At 39.5% G+C, this 14,095-nt stretch overlaps 1 protein-coding gene across 1 annotated transcript in view; it reads right to left on the bottom strand.

Moving 5' to 3' along the window:
* Positions 1–14,095, bottom strand: part of SEL1L2 (SEL1L2 adaptor subunit of ERAD E3 ligase) — a 118,860-nt gene that overhangs the window by 18,013 nt on the left and 86,752 nt on the right. Inside the window, exons 7-13 of the mRNA XM_046678027.1 lie at positions 13,794–13,847; positions 13,280–13,339; positions 13,108–13,189; positions 11,738–11,892; positions 11,031–11,087; positions 4,806–4,874; positions 3,849–3,926 (exon numbers count right to left, since the gene is read on the bottom strand). Coding sequence (XP_046533983.1) covers positions 3,849–3,926; positions 4,806–4,874; positions 11,031–11,087; positions 11,738–11,892; positions 13,108–13,189; positions 13,280–13,339; positions 13,794–13,847 — 555 coding nt within the window. The remainder of the gene's footprint in view (positions 1–3,848; positions 3,927–4,805; positions 4,875–11,030; positions 11,088–11,737; positions 11,893–13,107; positions 13,190–13,279; positions 13,340–13,793; positions 13,848–14,095) is intronic.

Below are 14,095 nucleotides of genomic sequence, written 5' to 3'. Positions count from 1 at the left end.
TTTCCTCCACACTCTCATTCAACAATTATTTGGTGCTTGCTTTGTGTGTGACTCCATAATAGGCACTGGGCAGAGGTAGGAGGTGAATGGTAAAAGATGAATAAACCATTATCCCTGCTTTAGAGAATTCATAGGCTCTGACTCATTAGGGAGGACATTTTAAAGAAATCATATCAAATTCAGCAAGTCCTATGGTAGAAACAGATTGAGAGTGTTGTGAGCACCTAGAAGAGGGACACTCAATTGCCTAGTTGAGGCTAGGGACTGAGGGGATTGTGTTGTCAGAGGTGGTGACATTTGACCTGGGTCCCGAAGGATGTGTAGGAGTTTCCCAGAAGAGAAAGGTCTATCCAGACACTTGTTACCTGCTTTGCTCAAAAAAGATTGACATAAATGGCCAAATAACATTTAGAAACTGTGAATTTCAGTCGAGCCATAATGGATGGTAAGGCACTGTTGGTATATGTTTCCTTATTCAAATTTGACTGCTTATAACATCATCATGTTTTCTTTTCCACTTGATGCTAAATTAGTTACCATTTCTTTTTCTGATTAGTATTCTGAATAGTCTAGGGAAGTGAATATTTAACACATTTAGCATTTAGCACATGTTCAAATATATTGATATTTAGCATATCAATCCTGGATGAAGAGTGAACGTTGAAAGGTTCCAACCAGAAAAGTCACTTTTTCTTTCTATCTCCCATTGTGCATTTTACTCTCTAATGACAGAGTAAGGAGCCACACTTGGCTGCATGGCTTTGATTCAGTGGATCTCTAGGTTTGTTTTACAGATTTATAGTATTTCCTCAAGAACTTAAGTTCTGATAGAAAATTCTCCAAATTTCTTCTTGCGACCTAAATTTAGTTATTGTGGATGCAGCCAGAGTACCCGTCAGTGATACAGGAATAGCACATAACCAGAGCACATAGTTCAAAAACTATCTGAATACTCCAAAGTTTGAGCCTATGCATATAAAAGGGCCAACTATTGTAAGGATTCTTAAGGACAATCCATCTGTATTTAAAACAATGGCATACCTCTGTTCTCTTCTTCCCTCTTTTCTCCTGACTACATTTACCTGTTGTCCTAGGAGGCTTGGGATAGTCCAGTCTGGGGGTAGGAAGGCCTGGTGTGGTGGATGTGGTAAAGTCTAGTGAGTCTGGTTTCTTCTAACTATCCTCATTTAGGTGTTGAGAAAAATGGAAGTGAAGGGAAATGAGAGGAGGGAAGGAAGAAGGGAGAGAAGAAGGAGGAAGGTTAGAATAGTGGGGACAAATTACTTTCCTTCTCTAAGAGAGTCACTGGGAAACCAGGGGTTCATTGGATGACTCCCCAGAGCACCTGTTTAGAACTTTCAGGTCAGGAGTAGCCAATTCAGGCCCTCCAGCAACCATGCAGTAATACAAGAAGTACATTAGGCCAGTGATGGAGGGAGTGGTGCAGACTGAGGCAAACCAGAGAGCACCTGCCCTATCTAAAGGCAGCAGCAGCTCCTCAGCTCTCTGCTCCAGCCAGTTGTTGCCACACGGAATGGCAGCCTCACATGGTCAGCTTTTCTCATTTTTCAAGAAAAGGTGGTTGTTCAGATTTCGATATGAAATTTCCTAATGTTTGAAATACTTTCTGGGTCAAACAAAACATATGTGTAGGCAATACTCCCATATATAACTTCTACTTTAGGGCTCAGTGCTCTTGCTTAGGTTAACCGACATGAACTCAGGGAGCAGACAGTCACTTATTTGGCAAATATTTAATGAACCCACACTGTGTACTAAAACTCTTGCCCTCCTCTAGTTGAGGAGACACGGCCTTCAGACAGTAGGAGAGAAGGCACAAGGTAGAAGCAGTATATACGGTAGACACAGGGCAAGTTCAGAAGAAGGAAAAGATTATGTGAGCCAAGGAGAGTAGGGATGGCTTTGTGGAGGGAGAGAGGACTGAGCTCTGCTCTGGGGGATGGGTAAGATTCAGAATGGGGGGTTATGGGAAGGGAGGGGATGAGACAAGACTGTGGAGATGGAGATGGGCCTGCTGTATTCAGAGGTGTGAGAGAGAAAACCAGAAGAATATGGCCCAATATGGGCCCTACATCACCTAGGATAACTGTTCATGTTTCTGAGTAAATGAGACAAAAGAAGTCATAAAGTCTATAGCTTTGCATCTTGTACTGATATGACTTAAAAACAAATTTAAAAAGCAATAGTTCTTTAAAAGGTAGTAGAGTATGGGTGTGTAGAGTGGAAGACAGAAATTCTTTACTTTGATAGTGACCTCAAGTGAGAAATCTAATAAATTGTCCAGGTGATGATAAAGGAATATACGGCCATGTTCCCCTGATGCCGTTCAGAATAATTACCTTAAATAGAGTTTCAGATTTCCTCTGTAAAGAGATGCAGCTCTGGCTTAGAACACAAGTACCTCAGACCACTGCTGGTTACACAGACCTGAATAGCTTGGAAGCTGGGTTGATTTACACACTCAACTTCCTCTCATTATTCCTTTGGACTGACAAATCAGTGTTATTTGCCAGATTACAAGAGATCTTCCTCTGTTCCATTAACCCACCTCTTTTTCACTCTGCTCTCCGTTGTCATCCTAATCTAATGGTACTCCAGATAACTGTCTTGCTGAGCAACAATTTCATATAAATTACAAGGGAGAGGAGTACCAGCCTTCTCAGTAATTTACACAATAGCAGCAGCTCCAAGGTGCAAGTCATTTGTAAATAGGCTCCTAAAGCATCAAGTGGGCTTTTAAAAACTGAGAGCAGTTGAAAATATTCCCTGATTTGAGCAGATCTTTACTGCCAGTGTTGCAGCATGATGTTGTAAGACAATGAAATGCTTCAACTGTGCAGGGATAGAAAGTTTACCAAAGCCATTCACCAAGACTAGGCAGATGGGTGTTGCCATGAGGAAGTTCTTCATGCATGCAAGGGATTCAGAGTAGTCTCCTAGGTTTTCTTTGACAGATACCAGTCTTGCTGAGCCTAGGAACCAAGGCAAAGCTTCAATGACAGGAGCCATATTATACCATTTCTAGATTCCCTCACATATCCAGTCCATTCTGCCTTGGATATGCTTTGAAGTTCACTCTACTTAACTGGACCCAGGCTGCAAAAGATACGAGCTGACACATAGCACTTACCATGTGCCAGGCACTGCTGTAAGTACTTTACAATATGAGGCATATAAATATTAACTCGTTACATCCTGACAGCAGCAATATGAGGCAAATCTTATATTCCCATTTTACAAATGGGGAAATTGAAGCACAGAGAGGTTAAATAACTTGCCCATGGTTACAAAGACAGTAAGCTGCAGGGCTAGCATTGAAACCAGGGATCCTGCCTCCAGAGCCATACTCTCAAGCATCTCTTCGTGTCTGCCTCTGACAACCTTCTGCCTAGCCCCAGGGGATTTCTGGCCTTAGGCCTTAGTAGGATCGAACTGGAGAAAACTGGACATTTCTTGGTTGTCTTTGTCCTGAGCTTACTGTGGTTATTGACTGAGTTTTCCCTTCCTCTGCCCTCATCTTGTTTATGTCCTGTTTCCTGTTTCCTGATCTAGACACCCTCATCTCCTGCATGGGGGAGGGAAAGTGTCTGGTCTTCTGCTAGGGCAGCAGAACTCTCTGCCATTTTCCATTTACCAAGATGAGAAGACATGTCCCCCCTACCCAAACCCCATATTTTATTGTCAACAATATTCTTCTCCAGGGCACAAAACTCCTCCCAGGCCCATTAGCTGGCCTTGGGGCTTCGGAGTCAACTATTCAGCACCAATCTGCACGTAATAAAAGCCGACGGTTTTCACGTGTTTACAGAAATGAGCTGAGTACACACCTTGTTGGCTGCCATGGAAAAGTACTTGAAGGCAGTAGCATTACTTTGTGGTGCTGCAGCATTACCCTCTAAATACATCTAGAAAAGAAGAAAAAGAACATGTGAAAAATGAGGAACTTGAGGGTGATGACAATGTTTTCAAACTACATAGAGGTAATGGTTGCACAACATTGGGAATGTAGTAAATGCCACTGAATTGTACACTTGCAAATGGTTAAGTTTATGTTATTTGAATTTCATCTCAATTTAAAAAAGAGAAAAAGCTAAGGAAACAACCTACTATATACATTCTGGAGTGACCTTGCCTGAGGCAAAGAAACGGACCCTATATGCGCGTTCGCATATTTCCTCACATCTAATTTTACTGTATGTAGCACTTCTGGAAGCAGGGCACTTGTCCCCATGGTTACTAATGCAAATTGGCCGCAGGGAGCCAAGGGCAGTGCTCAGAGGAGTGAGTGATCTTTAAAGGAGAGAAGAACATGCCTCTAGAGAAACCCTCACTCAACAAAGCCACTGGGGTCAGAGGTGCCCTAAGGGTGGACTTTGGTCAGCCTGAAGCTGGTTCTCAGTTCAGGAATGGAGGAGGGAGGCACCTCGTTGGGCGAAGGCCTGCATCCGTTTGATGCATGACTAGCCCGGCTCTCCTGTTACATGCCAGAGTAAGGTGTCAAACTGGGGCTGAGGGGATGGGGCGCTGAGCTACACTCAACTGAGGAGCCCTGGGCCAGGTGCATTTTCAAGGCTGCTTTTAGTGCCCTAGATAAAGGCTGCTGTTGTGTGGGGCTTCTTCCCAAGCTGTCACCTCAGGAATACTAGTCTCAGTTTGTAGCAGAATGCCCAGTCGGATGCTTCCATGAAAGAGGCCTGCAGCCCTGTCACTATACACATTAGCTGGTACATTAATTTCTTAGGTTTTTAAGAAATGAAAAATGTTGACGGAGATGAAGCATGTACCTTTCCTATAAATGCCATGGCATTTGCACTCCCGGCCTTTGCTGCCTTTAAGAAGTAATATAATGCTTTCTGGAGAGAAAAGGAACAGTAGTATTAACAGTCACGAACATAACCTTCAAAATGGCTTTTTGAACCAAACTTTATTTCATTCAATATGCGTTCAAAAATATCTATGAAATGCCCACTTTGTTCAAGGCACTACTCCAAGTGCTATTTCAACCATAAATCTAAAGAGTGGGAGCTATATATAGCTCACATATACAATTTTAGAATGTGAGGGCTTGTTTCTTACATTTGGAAAGGCATAGTGGGCATTTGTGGAAGACAGATGAATCCAGGCTGCAGAACTAAATAGTACATTCTTTTGAAAAAGTACCCTTCTATGTTAACACTATGTAGTTATTTTATAAGACAGTTTGTACAATTGGCAGAATTGGATATGCAGTGACCTAATGTTTATAAGACAGAGTAAGACCAGACACACCTGGCTGCTTGCTGAGACCAAGTCTTTCTGCAGAAGTGAAGTTCAGGCCAATTCTTTCTAAATCAAACTGAAGGGAACCGGCAAAGCCTCTGATTCTTTCTAGGTCATAACATTAAAGGAAACGTTCAGTCTAGAATGCGTAAGGGTTGATTTGTACCTTGCTGCCTCATTCCCTTGGCCTCATCCTGACCTTCCAGAAGTTCTTCTCAGAGACCACATGGAGTATTAAAAGAAATTAGACTCAGGCATGAGAAATGAAGATACTCTCCAAAGTGTCTTATTAGGACACAACTCTTATGCTTTTTAAAAAGCCTAGGTTGATATGCAAGGATCTGCTCCTTCTCAAGGAGGAGAGAATGTTTAAGGAAGAAATATGAGTAGTTCTTTTATATGTAAATTTGCTCCAGAAATATTGCCAAGCTATTTGAGAACCCACCCTTTTTACTAAAGTCATTCTGCCTTATGGATATAAGTAAATACAATTGCCACCAATGCTGGACCTCATTGCATCATGCATTCATTCATCCATCCATCTTTTCTTTATTCTTTCAAAAACTTGATTGAAATGTTCTACATATACTTATGGTAATATGTTAAGTATTATAGGTGATTGATGAACATAAAAATACTGTCCATGCACTCGCTTCCTAACAATACTGCTGAGAAGAAAGGCATATGTGTAAATAGCAATAAAATAGTAGGTGATAGATGGGATAAAAAGAACACAAAAAGAATGAGAGGGTATAGAATAAAAGAAATTGTACCTAGTTCCATGATAAGTGTTTTTCAAGCTTTTTTTTACCTAATCTTCACAACAGCACATAAAAAAGGTATTATTAATATCTGAGCCTGTATAGTGACACTCAAGAGTCATGCAGCTGGTACTGGAGTTCCACAAGCAGGCTGAATGCAATTCCCATGTACTCGGCACTCTGGCTTCACGGTAAGAGGAAGGAGGTCTTAAATGATAAAGGTCCCACAGAAGATGGAGAGGACTCACTGGAGCAGAGGACACCGTAGGCTCAGGGAATAACAGGAGACGGGAATGTCCAAGGTGTGTCCAGGAAATAGTAATGACTTCAGTATGGCTGAAGTAGAGTGCCCCAAAGCTAAGACTTGCAAAAATATGATAAGGCCATATTATAACCAGTCTTGAATACCTAGATAAGTACTTTTATTTTATCTGGTAGGAAATAGAAGCAATTTGAGATTTATGAGCATGAGGGAATCTTGAAACTGTGTGAAAGTATTAGGCAAGCTACTTTGATGGATATACATGAGCCAATCTGAGTTCTTGCTCTCAAAGAGTTAAGATCAAGTATCCATCTGCTGTGGTCTGCATATTTGCATCACCTTAAAATTCATATATTGAAAACCTAATGCCCAAGGCAATGGTATTAGAGATGGGGCCTTTGGGAGGTGATTGGCAGAGCTCTCGTGAATGGGATTAGTGCCCTTATAAAGCAGGCTCCAGAGAGCTAGCTCGCCCCTTCTGCTATGTGAGGATACAATGAAATGTTTGTAGACTGGAAGAGGGTCCTCCCACAACCATGCTGACACTCTGATCTCAAACTTCCAGCCTTCAGAACTGCGAGAAATAAATTTATATTGTTCATAAGACACCCAATCTATGGTATTTTTGTTATAGCAACTCAAACAGACTAAGACACTTTCCTTCCTTCCTTCCAATTTTTTTTGGGGGAGGGTGAGGAAGATTGGCCCTGAGCTAATATCTATTGCCAATCTTCCTCTTTTTGCTTGAGGAGGATTGTCCTTGAGGTAACATCTGTGTCAGTCTTCCTCTATTTTGTATGTGGGACACCACCACAGCATGGCTTGATGAGTGCTATGTAGGTCGGTGTCTGGGATCCAAACCCATGAACCCCAGGTTGCTGAAGTGGAGCATGCAAACTTAACCACTACGCCACTGGGTCGACCCCTATCCTTCAAATATTTAGTGAGCACCTACCATCATATTTTACTGATTCTAAGATGTACATCTCCATTCCCAAATTTTAATTAGGACACTTCTTACTATCAATGGCATCATATATTGGCAGTGTTTTTTCTTTCTCAGTAGGACATAAACTAAAGTATCTTATAATTGATAGTAGCTTAGATATGATGAAATATAATATGTCTCAAGCATTTATGCTAAGTGAAGCTTTATTATTTTTATTATTTGAATGTACATCTCTTTTTTTTAAAAAAAAGCATGATTTTTCATTTGTTCTAAGAAAATCCCTCATTTAATCAGTTTGCAACATTCCCCCTAGAATGAAATGTCAAGAAAATGTATTGTTGTAAAAACAATTATGAACACTTCTTTTATCCCAGGCTCTGTAAATCATCCTGAAAAGGGATGATATTACCTCTTTTCTTTTTACTGGGTGGCAGGGTAGACAAAGTGGTTGCCCTTACATATTTGATATTATTCCTCTGCTAGGTTTAATTTAATTACACATTATCCACTTTAATATAATGCACCAAAACACCCAGCTTTCCTAATCCCATTCATTCTGAGCTTGTATATATTTAGAAATGCAAATAACACTAAAATGTGTGTGTAGAAATTCAAGATAATGTAATCAAGAATTGCATATACAATACTTTGCAATAATTAATATTTGATGGTGGGCTTGGAGGAGGTGAAAATGTTGCCTGTGAGACAACTCATGAGAGAGATTAATTCAATCAAACTGTGGAGAAAAAAAGGTAAGCTAATTATTTCCAGGTATTTTTACATTTAGTTTGCTGGGCAGTAAACTGGGCATCACTTACATTTATAAAGAGCCTTACACTAATAATTTTCTTTGGTGGACTAAAGCCGAGTATTAGCATACTGGCTTAAGTGATGGTTCTCAGGCTGAGGAGCAACATATAACGCTTAGGATGCTCTCACTAATTAATTAATTAATTCAATAAATACCTACTAAGTACCTAATATGTACCACGTACTAATCTGAGTACAGGATACATAGTAGTAAGCAAGACAGACAAGAACTTACATTCCATTGTGGGGAGAACAACAGTAAACAAATCAAGATCAATTTAATTCAGCGAGTGATATGAGCTAGAGGAAAGTAAACACAGTGATAGGATAAGGGATGGAAGAGTATAGCTGATCAAGAAAATCCTCTCTGAGGGGGTGAGACTTGAAGGATGAGCTGTGGTAACAGCCTTTCAAGAAACTCAGTTTATCCTTTTATCTTCTCTCTCCCCTTTGTATCTCCTCTACCCCTCCAAATTGATTTTGGTGCAACTAAGCTGTGGTATGTTGCAAAAATGACCACAATACTTTGCAGTTCTGCATATTGAAAAGAAGTCCCTTTTTTTGCCCCTTCCATGCTGGCTGGCCTTGTGACTTGGCCAAAACAATATGGCAGAAGTGATTTGTGAGTTCTGACTCTAAGCCTCAAGAGACTTCTGCTCATGTGTTCTTAGAACATTTGACTGCCATGTGAAAAGCTTGGGCCAGTTGCCAGCAGGATGTGAGCACATGGAGAAAGGCCCTAGTCATCCTAGCTGTCACAGATGAGGCCATCAAAAACCAGCCAGCCCTGGCCAAAACTCTAGCTAACTATAGATGAATGAGCAAGCCTGGCCAAGATTAGTTGAGCTTGGTCCAGACCAGAAGAATTACTCAGTTGAGCCCAGTCAAAACTGCTGACCTGCCAAAATCATGAATTAAATAAATGGTTGTTATTTTAAGCCACGTAAATTTGGGAGTGGTTAGTTATACAGCCTAATCTAACTGATGCATAAGCCAATCAGTCTTGAGGTTTGAGACCTTGACTAGAGCCCTCCATGCAATTGTGGGTTTCTTAGACTGAGGAACACAGGAAGAACCAGCCTGCCTTTGCCCCAGAATGTGCCTGAACCACTAGGCAAGTTCTGGAATTAAACCAGCCTTTTTGAAACGTCTGAATGGGAAGCATGAGGCCCAACCCTCCATCAGAAAGTTATAGCTAAAGCAACTTGAGAGATTATGTCATTCCTTCTTCTTGTTTTATAAGTGGAGAAACTGGATTTTAGAAGCTGTGTATATATATACGTATATGTGTATACACGTATACATATGTGTATGTATATATACACACATATTTTTTTCCCCAGGTCAAAAGGAAGTAAGATTTAATGGAAAGAGCACAGGCTCTGAATGTTGAAGCCCTGAGTTCAAATTCTGATTAACAACCTTACTACCCAGCTGTGAGACTTGAAGCAATTTACTCCATCTCTCCAGCCTCAGCTTCTCATCTGTGAAATAGAGATAATAAAACCTCCATGAATGAGCCCACAGGAGAGCCTGACTGCACTCCTGGGTGACGCCCAACTGCCTGGCTGTTGCCACTACAACAGTGGAATCCTTCAGTGCCAGCCTTGGGATTGTACTTCCTCCTCACCTAGAGGCAGCTACAGCTCCCTTTTCACGTTCACGGTGGCTGGAGCTGATTGTAAGTACTTAGCCCTGTGGGTTTCACGTACTCTACAGAGATTGGTGGGTATTCCCTATGGCTGAAGTTTGGGTGCCTTCACAGTCAATCAACTTTCATATTTATGGGAAACAGGGAATTCTTCCCAGTTATGCATCCCAAAGTTAACATAAGAAACTCATTGCAGTCTAAAATCTGACATTGGAGTATTATTGTTAACCCAGAACTTCCCATCTAAGAAGCTAAAACCTTGGTTATGATGAGGATTAACAAAATCTGAAGACCTTCAATTGAGCTGTCTTGGGATGCATATGCTTATTTCAATTACCTATTTTATCACATTTTATGAAATTAACTTTGACCTTTAGCTAATGTGTACTGTACCTCATATAAAACAAACAATAGTACCAAAGACTCATTCATAAAATAACAATATAATGTGAAATGGAAAGTAGTAACAGATCATGCTTTTATGTAACTGCCTTATAAAGTAGTTATTTCTATTGCTTAGCCATTAGGACTCTGTTGAAATAGGGTATGTGTTCCTTTGAGACAATGAGCACATGGCTCCTATAAAATGACAAATCTGAAAAATCATCTTTTAAAAAGAATTCCAGTTACTTCCCCAGACCTGTGGGGATCTAGGGCCTTGAAACTGCAATAAAATCTAGACAAGACCGCATCCCAGGGCTCTGGCATCTTACTGAAGATGTAGGTCAAGTTTATTTGCTTTTTTCTCCATTATAAATTTGATTTTTTAATTATCTTCTAACCTTACTAGGATAAGATCATGTTAAACAAAATGACTGAAAGGAGCTTTGCAAATTTATAAAGATACTTAACAGTATTTCTAATTATATTGAAAGCAGTCTGTCCTCTGATCTAGCCAAATGGGGCTGAGGCTGGCCCTCAAGCTCCTCAGCAGGAAACTCACAGATGGACTTTCCATAGCTGGCCTTCGGGAAACAGGCGTGTCCAAGGCCAGCAGGAGTGGGTATGCATCTCATCTAACCCCAACCCAACAGTGAGTTTGGGTAAGAGAAGTCTAGGTCCAGTGGGAACACGGAAACTTCCCTGCCCCAACTGCTCCTTCAGAAGCCTCTAGCATTTTGTATTTGGAAGCAGGTAGGAAAAGTGTTCCTTCTGGTGAACTTTGTTCTTCCTCAAAACTGGGAAGCAGATCTGACCAAAGAAGCAGCAGTGGGCTTTCCCCAGGAGCTCTTCCACCCTCCCTCCTTCACTGCCCTGCCATTCTTCCTAACCACTGTCTTCCCCACCTGATATGACTGAATCTTGAGGTTGACTTACGTAGTAATCCTGATCTAGACCTTTTCTCCCAATGAGATGTAATTGTCCAAGAGATACCTAGGAACAATGAGTTTTGAAATTATTTTAGCAGCAGTATTAATTTAAATAAAGAAAAGGAAAAAATTTACTTGATGATTTTACTATAGCATGTTGATCCAGTTTGATGCAGTTGGCATGTCTTAAAAAAGAAGCAGGAAAACATTCCAGACTATATCTTTTATTGGGTAATTGGTTGGTTCTGGGCATATGGCTTCCTCAGTGGCAGGAAGCTTGCCTGCTGGTGTATTGCAACACATGGGCAGATAAACCGAGGGGCCTTAAGTCTTGGCTCTCAAAATTCACACAGATGCTGTCCCATTCCCATTCCCAAAGACGGAACACTTCTAGATCCTGGTAAGAGTTCATTCATATTAAAATCAACATTGGATGGTCCTTTTTTCCTATAATTAAAATCTAGATTTTTTAAAATTGAAATTTTTAGGAGTAAATGCAAAAAAATATATATCATTACTATGGCAACTAACTCTCCCATAGGCCATAGGAACTCCAAGTGTCAGGGGACAAAAAAGGAGGAGGGCAAAGCAGAGGGCATGTCTCTTCCCTTCCCCATTCAGGAAGGGGCACTGTTTACCCCTCTAGGACTCAGAGAGAGCCAAGTCCCTTGTAACTTGCACGTTCTAAAAATTCAAGCTTGCTGTATACATTACTTGTAGCTGAACATCTCCTCTTTCTGCCAAAAATTTATAGTATTGGTATATGTCCCAATCCAAAATCTCACTGTTAGAACTCAGATTTTCAGGTCTCTCAGTTAGTCTCACTTTTTCCACTGGAATACCTTCACTTTTTTCCAATTTGTCAGCAACTGTGAACAGAAACAAGCCAGAGATAGCCAAAATACACAAGGTTTCAAGAGATAACAGTCAACTGAGAGAAAACACTGTTAGGCCTACTCTTAAACTGTGCAGAGATCTGGTCTACTAACAGAAATGAACTATCCTTGGGAGACAGAAACTTGCTAATTTTTGTTTATTTGGTTCTGAGAAAAGTGCAAGAAACTTAGATGTTCTTTGCAACCCATATGAATATTGTATCAACCTATATGAGACCCTACTGAAGATTTGGCCAAGCAGGCTCAAGAAAAGAAGATAGATTTTAGGAAAAGGTAACTTCCTCCCTCTACCACTGATTTTTTCTGGAACTAAAACTACAATATAAGAGCAATAGCTGCTCCTTAATAACTTCCTAAGGATAGTCTGAAAATAAATATAAAGATAAATATGCTTGAATAAACCTAACAAAGAGTGCAGTTTGAAATATATATATATAGTAATTCCATTTTCATTAAGCATATGAAATGCTCTTGTTATATATAGCATCTTAAATTCAAAAGTAGTTATTTTCCTCCTTCTTTCTTTTCTCAGATCCTAATAATGCCAAAGATGTGTATTCAAATGTTATTCTGATTACAGAAATTAACCAAATGGACTTCACTTCTTGGAAGACTTTTATTTAAAACTCCATTATTTAGTCTGGCTTGGTGATGTTGCAAGATGAAATGTTACACGCAACTTTGAAAATGATTCTAGGAACATATGTTAAACTCATGCTCTACATTTTGTAGACAAAGGATAGGGTAATAGAATAATGATTGCTTGAATTGTTGTCATATGCAGTGATAGAGAGCACCAATGTATGTAGCTTACATCCATTTCTTCAGGAATTTTTAACAAGGCATCCCATATTCTAAATGTTAGAATTAGGGAAACTGCTTAATATTTATTGATGTTACATTCAGATTCTCAGTTTAAGGAAAGAACATCACAAGAACAAGTAAAACAGAATTGTTTGGGGACATGCAGTAACAAAAATTAAAATTGAGTACAGTCATTTAAAACTTTTTGAAAAGTAACTATTAAGAAATTAGAAACTCTACATTGTATTAAAAGAATTGTATTATAACAGACGTTAAAAGCGTAGCCTCTTAATTCTTTCATAAATATGTGAACTGGAATTGACTTATTTTTCTAATTGCTTGGCAAGTCTGTTTATCTTAAAATAAATTATGTGAATTACTCACTATAATCTGCCACTTTCTTGTAATGATTTAGCGCAACTTCACAATTCTGTAGAACATTGATTCCTGACAAATATCTGTACCCCTAAAACACAGGCATATATAATCTTAATATTCTGACAATGCTGTATTTATAACATACCTATTTTGGCCCAAGAATATTTAATTTACGAACCAAAATCATCTGGGACATCATGCTTCCTCCAGCACTTCCAAAGGTGTAATATATCAGTGCCTAAAGTAAAAAAAAAAAAAAAAAAAGAAAAAAAAAGTCATCTAGATTTAGAACTCAAACCAATCATTGTTTTTTTAATTCCTAGCCCAGCAATGAACCTTGAACTACTTCAAAATAAGGTTCCAAATTTCATGCTCTTGCTCTGTAAAGATGGCTGCCATTGGGGGCAGGGGGCTTACCGAGCTCTGGAGTCTGGGAAAAGGGCATTGTACATGATATTTCATTTAATTGTCACAACATACCTGTGAGGTAGATACTGTTCTACCTTTAATGAAGAACCTGAAATATGAGACATCAAGGACCTTATGATATTTTAACCCTAAACTTTTCTATTGAGCTGGTGCTCTTAACCACCACACTAGAGTGAGCCTCTTTACCTAAAAAGTAGACTCTCTATTCAGTGTGCCCTTTTTAAAAAATCAGTTTTGTTCCAGACAAAACGGAATGACCTTACCTTGGCTTGATTGTATTCCATTCCTATTCCATAAGAAGACAAAAATCCTAATGCCTAAAACCCAAAAGAAAAAGAAAAACTCAATAAATTCCTTTATTTCACAATTATTCTTATCTACATTGGTAAGGGATATTTTAAATGTCTGCTTCATAGTAATTTGTATTGTGAATTTATTTCTTATACTACAACAAAGTGCCTTTTTACACTTCTGTTAAAACTGCAAAAATTTGGAAAAGGTCACAATATTAGGAGCTTTGCATAGTACATGTGAAAATTGGCTTATACTTACTGAGCTTTAGTAT

The sequence above is a fragment of the Equus quagga genome, chromosome 12 (assembly GCF_021613505.1).
Source record: "Equus quagga isolate Etosha38 chromosome 12, UCLA_HA_Equagga_1.0, whole genome shotgun sequence".
NCBI classification, from domain to species: Eukaryota; Metazoa; Chordata; class Mammalia; order Perissodactyla; family Equidae; genus Equus; species Equus quagga.
Note: the sequence above shows the minus strand (reverse complement) of the source record. Positions and strands in the feature narration are given on the sequence as shown.